General features: G+C 37.0%; 1 protein-coding gene across 1 annotated transcript; it reads left to right on the forward strand.

Moving 5' to 3' along the window:
• The first annotated feature begins 5,146 nt into the window (after window positions 1–5,146).
• LOC112818600 (small ribosomal subunit protein uS13-like) lies at window positions 5,147–5,779 on the forward strand. The gene has a single exon (XM_073899146.1). The coding sequence runs from the start codon at window positions 5,162–5,164 to the stop codon at window positions 5,732–5,734; it is 573 nt and encodes a 190-aa protein (XP_073755247.1). The 5' UTR covers window positions 5,147–5,161; the 3' UTR covers window positions 5,735–5,779.
• The last annotated feature ends 1,924 nt before the right edge of the window (window positions 5,780–7,703 follow it).

Consider the following 7,703-nt stretch of genomic DNA (forward strand, 5'->3'; position numbering starts at 1 on the left):
TATCATTTTATACAACAGTGGGGGTGGGGCATGGGTGTGGGTGTGGGTATAGCTGGCTTTGCATGGGTTTCTTTACTCTTTCAAAGCTCTAACAATAAAAAATATTTTCTCTCCTGTTTCAGTGGCCAAAGCCTGATGACATAGTATTTGCATCTGTAAGAAATGAAAATCTTGTAAACTTGTAAAGTTAATTTGATCAATCAAAGCAGCCAAGTCAGATAGCTCACCTTGGTGACAAGGAATTGCAGAACCAAAAACAAAGTCCCAGTCCTCATTCAGCTTGGCATGGATGAGTCATTCACTTAACACTTATAATTATTCAGTAACACTTCTTTCCACTACACTTAATCATCCAAAGGTGACCATATAGTGGGAACCTCTGATCACCCATGCATTTTCTCAACCAGATTACAAAGACCAGCATTATATGCACGCTTTGCTGATGTAGGAATAGTTTGAGATACAAATAGGGGCTGATCAAATATCAGAGCAGAGCTGACCATTTACACAAAGGCATTCATTCCAGAGACAGATGCAGCTGGGGCTCACAAGCCTACCCTAGACAAAGACTCTTCAGCTAAAATCCTTTATGAGTGAGGTTTAAACAATCATACAATCAGTTGGCATTACAGCATCCAATCTTTTTAAACTTGGTGACCAAAGATCAGTCCAAACCAGTGAACTTTCTAATTGTTGCAAATATCATGTAAATGCCTGGCTTGTCCTGCCCCAAGTTTTTTAGGAGATAAAAGTTAATTCAGAAACAAAGTTCTATGAAGGTCAAGGAAGCCTTCTAAAGAAACATTATTGAGATTTTTTAATCTCTTGCCAAAATGAAGAAAAGAAAAAGTTAGATTTCTGTCCAACAATCTCAAAATCAGCAAGACAAAGAAAAATAATCCAACCCCCAAAGGCAACAAAAGGCCCATTTACTATCTGACACCCTGGGTGGACTTTGAAGCCACACTTCTCCAACAATCACTGTATTATGTCCATAGAATAATGCCAACCTATTAATGTGGGGTTTGTTCAATCAATTTGGAATTCAAATCAGAGTAAATCAGGATAGAAGGCTGCCCTAACACCAAGTCACTAAGGCTAATCAAATATAGAGACAAAAAACAAACAAAAAAGTCTTCATTCCAGGAGTAATAAAGGCCAGATTAAAACTTAAAGAACTTGCCCACATTAGCCTAACTATATGGTACAAAAGCATATTTTCAAAATAAAAGAACACGTGACCTTCATGACTTTCAGGGACTCAAATGTGATTCGTGGTGTCCCTCCTGTCCTCACACTATTTCACAAAAGAACATATTCATCTTTACCAACTGTTCTTAAAATTTTTAGGCTTTAAACTTGAAATGCCAATGTGACAGAAACAAGCTGTAAGATATTTTAAATATCTACATGTTTAAAACTTGCTTTTAAACAGAAACATGGAATGTGTTTTTAGAATGAGTAAAGCATATCCCAACATAATTTCTCCATTACCAAAATGCTTCATGACCTAGGTCACTGTACCATGCCTTGGAAGCACTAGTAATCAGAGCCCACTTAATTGGTAAACAGAATTAGAACAATAAAATATTCAGGAATAAAAGTCATTAGTGGAGGAAGTAGATAGAAGAAAAATATGATTATGTCATCTTTATAAACTACTTTGAAATCACAAGCCCTTCTAGACATTTCAAATGTTTTCTCTCTCCATCTCCTTCTCCCTCTCTCTCTCTCTCTCTGAGACACTATTCCCTTAAACTTCCAAATTTCATCTGAGACAAACTTTCAAATTGTATCAAGTTCAAAATAGTTTGTTTGATTACAGAAAAGAAATCCTAGTTAGCCTAGATTTCTAAATACATTATCAAAACAAATACAAATAAAAGAAATATTACGAGACCATTTTTCTTAAAATTCAGGAAAATAAGTTATGGTTAAATAGAAAAATTTTATAAGTGTATTGTTATGCTTAAATTCAGTGTATATAAAATCACATGTCTGTCATACAGCAAGGCATTCAGTGCAGGTTTCTATGGATTTCACAGAATGTATTACATATGAGTTATTTATATCTCTTAAAAATTCAAGAAAAATATGTTTAATTCAGTTTGTAGAATTGACAACAATTGGACTAGTCGGAAATGGAAATGTCATTTAATAGCTATGTGACTGATTAAAGTATTATTAGTTCAAGCAGATGCTCACTTTGAGATTGATTAAAGTATACTATTTTTTTAATCAATCTTTAAGTTCTGAGCATTTGAGCCACAAGACTTTTAATCCTCTACAAATGTATAGAATGCAATGGAAAACTGATTTAGCACCAAAATTCTAGGAACCAAAGATCTCATAACTGTGATAGTAAATAATAATTGTCTTCTACTTATACCAATACAATCTCTTCAGTCAATGAATTATTATCCTATTTCAGATTGCAATATCTGGGGTACAAGTGTGAAAACACAACTCAGCAAATGAAATGAAAAATCAAGACTGAGAATTGTGAGGCTGTTACATTCAAATATATAAGAAGTCAGTTTTCTAATAACCATGATAGGTGGTCTCCTATGAACCATACAAGGACAGTCTAACATTGATGAAGTGGATTTACTCTACCTACATATAACAGAAACCCATTGCTGGGGCGCCTGGGTGGCTCAGGTGTTAAGTGTCTGCCTTCGGCTCAGGTCATGATCCCAGGGTCCTGGGATTGAGCCCCGTATCGGGCTCCCTGCTCAGCAGGGAAGTCTGCTTCTCCCTCTCCCACTCCCCCTGCTTGTGTTCCCTCTCTCGCTGTGTCTCTCTCTCTCAAATGAATAAATAAAATCATTAAAAAAAAAAGGAAACCCATTGTAGACAAACAGCAATTTGTTTCATACAAATTCTGTCCTCATGCTACTTCACGCTTGCCTTGGCTTTTTGCATGCCAACCTTCCCTTGGCCATTCTTAGCTCTTGAACTTGCTCTGTTTTATCTCCACAAAGAACCTTAATAAAGTACAGCGGTCTCCCCTTAGCCACAGGAGATACGTTCCAAGACTCCCAGTGGATGCTTGAAATCACAGCATATATATATATATATACACACAGCATATATATAATATATATATATTTTCTTCTATCTACATATATATATATAAAACACACAATACAAGTGTGTTTCCACACTTGTACCCCAGATATTGCAATCTGAAATAGGATAATAATTCATTGACTGAAGAGATTGTATTGGTATAAGTAGAAGACAATTATTATTTACTATCACAGTTATGAGATCTTTGGTTCCTAGAATTTTGGTGCTAAATCAGTTTTCCATTGCATTCTATACATTTGTAGAGGATTAAAAGTCTTGTGGCTCAAATGCTCATATATATATATATTATATGTATATATACATATACACTACATACTGAACCCTATATATACTGTTTTTCCCGAGGCATACACACCTATAATAAAGTTTAATTTATAAGTTAGGCACAGTAAGACATTAACAACAATAATGAAACAACAGTTATAACAATTTACTATAATAAAAGTTAGGTGAATGTGCTCTCATGCATACTTGCAAAATATCTCATTGTGCTATACTCACCCTTCTTCGAGGACGATGTGAGACGATAAAATGCCTACGTGAGGAGAGGAAGTGAGGCGAATGACGTGAGCACTCTGACGCAGCGTTAGACTACTATTGAGCTTCCGCTGATTCGTCAGAAGACGATCATCTACTTCCGGAGTGCAGTTGACGGAGGAACCGAAACTCCGAAACGCGGGAAAGCCAAGCGCCCTTAAGCGGAACTAATAAAGCAAAACTGCCTTCTGCCTGGGCTCATCCCCCTCCAGTCCTTTTCTCGCGCTTCCTGAAGGAAATGTTCCTGGACATTACCACTAGGTCAGTTTCCCCTATGATACACTCTCAGAGCACTTTTCTTTCCGAGCTTTTCTTTCTAAGCATTACTCACGCTTTCAGTAAATATTTGATTGAAGAAATAATGTTTAATGCCTGAAGGTGCTGCCATAGTGTAAACTCCAAAAGGGTCTTAACTGTATCTAATTTGTATACTATTAAGTGCCTAGGATTTAGTACAATGTTGGGCAGCGAGGTGTTTCACCGGATGCAGGGACTGAATGAGGGAAGGAATGAAATGGAAAGAATATTAAAGTGACTTTTTAGATACTTGGACTCAATAACTAGGGTGGAGAATTTTGAAGATTCAATTGTAGCACCCAGATGTTATAATTTGTCTAGAACATATACTATGTACATGGTCATAACTATGTATCTGATATCACTTGATTAATGCTGGACTGATAATTTTACAGTTTGAACCCTCTTATGAGAAACCTTACTTTCTTCCCTTTTCTTTTGCTGCTGCTTCTTAACTCACAGCCCTGGTTTTCCATCTGATTTTGCTAAACTGTGTTTTCTGCATATTCTTTCAGTTTAAAGATTTATTTATTCTTTCATTGAGTAAGTATTGAACACCTACTTTGTGTTATCCAAATTAACACAAATGAAATATTATTTCATAGATTGTTTTAAGTGTATCAGTTAAGTAGAAAATAATTATTTTTTATAATTACTGGAAGGAGATCTCCTAATTCTTAGAATTCCAATGCTAAATCGATACTTAACCAGGGTCAAATTACATGACTTGCTGTGTCAGTTAACTTTTCAGAGAATCTATTCTGGATACATAAAGAAAGAGCTGGGTAATATCGGAAGTTTGAGATCATTTTGAACTCTAAAGTAATGTGATTCCAGTCTATTACATAAGCCCTATTGGGTAATTTCAAATTAAAAGACTGGCAATATAAGTAGCAAAGCAAAACAGGTATTCAGTAAATACTCTTCAATTGCCCATCCACTAAAAGACCAGGCCAAAGAAAATATAGCATATATTTTTCTACTTTCAGAAAGAGGCCATTCAAATACTTTTTTATATCTTTTGAATAATAGTTGCATATTTTATCAAGAATATACAGAAAAATAACTTGCATTTTAAGGGCTGATATAAAAGCAGACATAGAAATAAACCAAAATATCTAAATTGTGAGGGAAAAAAGGAGGAAGGGAATACTCATAAAACATGATTGTGAAATTGTAGAAACTTTAACATGTTTTTTTCTCCCTCTATGAAAAAGTTTAACCATAATCAGATATGCTGGGAACATGCTTTCTAGAAAGAGAACATAGAAAGTCGAACCAACAGAACGTAATTAAAGAGTACTGCTCTTCCACAGGAGGCCTACACACTGCCGCTGGGGCCGCCACCATGTTTCTAGTGATCCCTGAGAAGTTCCAGCACATTTTGCGAGTACTCAACACCAATATCGATGGGCGGCAGAAAATAGCCTTTGCCATCACTGCACTTAAGGGTGTGGGGCGAAGATATACTCATGTAGTGTTGAGGAAAGCAGACATCGATCTCACCAAAAGGGCCGGAGAGCTCACTGAGGATGAGGTGGAATGTGTGATCACCATTATGCAGAATCCTCGCCAGTATAAGATCCCAGACTGGTTTTTGAACAGACAAAAGGACGTGAAGGATGGAAAGTACAGCCAGGTCCTGGCCAATGGTCTGGACAACAAACTTCGTGAAGACCTGGAGAGACTGAAGAAAATTAGGGCCCACAGAGGGCTGCGCCACTTCTGGGGACTTCGTGTCCGAGGCCAGCACACCAAGACCACAGGGCGCCGTGGCCGCACCGTGGGTGTGTCCAAGAAGAAATAAATTTGTAGGCCTTGTCTGTTAATAAAATAGTTTATACACCTATAAATAAAAAAGAGTACTTTAAAATTCGGGATGAATTCAAATGATCAGGAAGAGGCTTTAAACTGTTACCTTGGAGAATCCTTGAAGACTAGAAAAGCCCAACTATTTTTAAAATGAGGGGCAAAGTTTGGAGAAGAAAATTTCCTGAATAGGAGTATCTTAAATGTTTCGTAGAGGAACCAAGCTCCCTGCCAAATATTTTCCAGTTCAGGACCAGGTGTGATTATAGGGGAGAAGTTACTATACCTGCTGCTAATTAACACATAGTATTTGAGTGCGGGATGGAGGGAGGGTAGCACCTCTCCTGTGAACACAGGACATGTGGCATGCCAAAGACCTAAGGCTTATATAACTGCTTGCTCACTGATATGAGCTTTAGGAATATGGACTAGTCTGCAGGAGTGTAAGTCTGTGTTTTGAATATCTGATGGTAACAGCATCTTCTGTAGTGTCAGGCCAGCTCTTAATCCAGGTAGTCCTAAAATGTAACATTTTGGTTGACACAGTGTGAGTATTGCTAAGTAACTATGGAGGTGAGGAAAAAAGAAGTGTGTGGGGTTTTTTTGAAGTAGTTCATAGTGCTGCTAGGAACTGTGGCACATAATAATATTGATATGTATTGACAATATTGATATAATAATAGTGGCTAATATTCAATGAGTGCTTACTCTATGAAAGACACTGTTCCAGATATGTATTAATTCATCTACTCAATATTATGGGTCCCTAGAACTATCAAACATGAGAGAATATTCATATACTTATAATTCAGTCACAAGTTCTTAGAAATTCTAAGGAATTGTACAAGGCTAAAATGAACAAAGGAGGAGTCATCACAGTTATTTGGAACATCTAAGGCAATTTTTGTCCAAGTGAGGTCCCTAATAGAAGCACCGGGTGCTTAGCCCACCATAGACTTAATCAGATTTTGATCCCATGGCTCAGAATTAACTTGGAAAAGAGATGGTGTCTCATGTGGTAAATAATGGACCCAAGCCTTTTCACAGAATCAGGGAACTTTTTGAGTATAAAATATTCAGAGTCTGAAACAGAAATCCCTGTATGAATAAAGTCTATAAGACTCAGAGAGGTAAAGGATTTGAATATAATCATTGCCATACACATCATGAAAATCAATTAGTAATTTAAATTCTTCCCACAATTAAAAGCTTCAACGAAGATGACCTTGCTCATGAGTTCCATTGAATATTTAAGGAGAAATAATAGCAATTCCTCAAAAGTTCTTTCATAAAATTAAGAATGGAACATTTCCCAGATCACTTTCTGAAGCCAGTATTACTCAGATAATAAAATCAGACAAGGATATCATAAGGAAAAACATACAAACTGTAGACCAGTATTTCTCAAAAATAGGAAAGAAGGAACAAATAAGTCACTGGCACTTAAATCCTCCTCTGATTTTGCTTTCAGAAACCCCATCTAAGACAATAGCAATGCTCCAAATTTAAAAGAACCAAGAAAGAGGGGAGGGATTAGGAAGGAAATTCTGTAAGGGAAACTCCTATAAAGGACATTACTGGGGATAATCGGGAAATTTGAAAATGTACTGAATATTAGGAAATATGACTGTTTCAGTGTTTCTTGGCTCTGATAATTATGCTGAGTTTAGCAGGAGAATGTTCTTTGTCAGGGTGCCTGGGTGGCTCAGACAGTTAAGCATCTGCCTTTGGCTCAAGTCATGATCCCAGGGTCCTGTGGTCGAGCCCCATGACCGGCTCCTGGCTCAGCAGGGACCCTGCTTCTCCCTCTGCTCATGCTCTCTCTCTCTCTCTCTCTCTCTCTCTCTCTCTCCCTCTATCTCTGTGTCTTGAAAGAATAAATAAAATCTTAAAAAAAAAAATGTTCTTGGTCTTAGGAGATACACGATGAAGTGTTTACAGGTGAAGGAGCACTAATATCCGTCACT

The sequence above is a fragment of the Callorhinus ursinus genome, unplaced genomic scaffold, assembly GCF_003265705.2.
Source record: "Callorhinus ursinus isolate GAN/ISIS: 27379988/994484 unplaced genomic scaffold, GSC_fseal_2.0 scaffold12, whole genome shotgun sequence".
Lineage (NCBI taxonomy): Eukaryota > Metazoa > Chordata > Mammalia > Carnivora > Otariidae > Callorhinus > Callorhinus ursinus.

Bases quoted from the DNA above. Each gene is read 5' to 3' on its own strand.
- LOC112818600 (XM_073899146.1), top strand. From the start codon at position 5,162: ATGCTGGGAACATGCTTTCTAGAAAGAGAACATAGAAAGTCGAACCAA.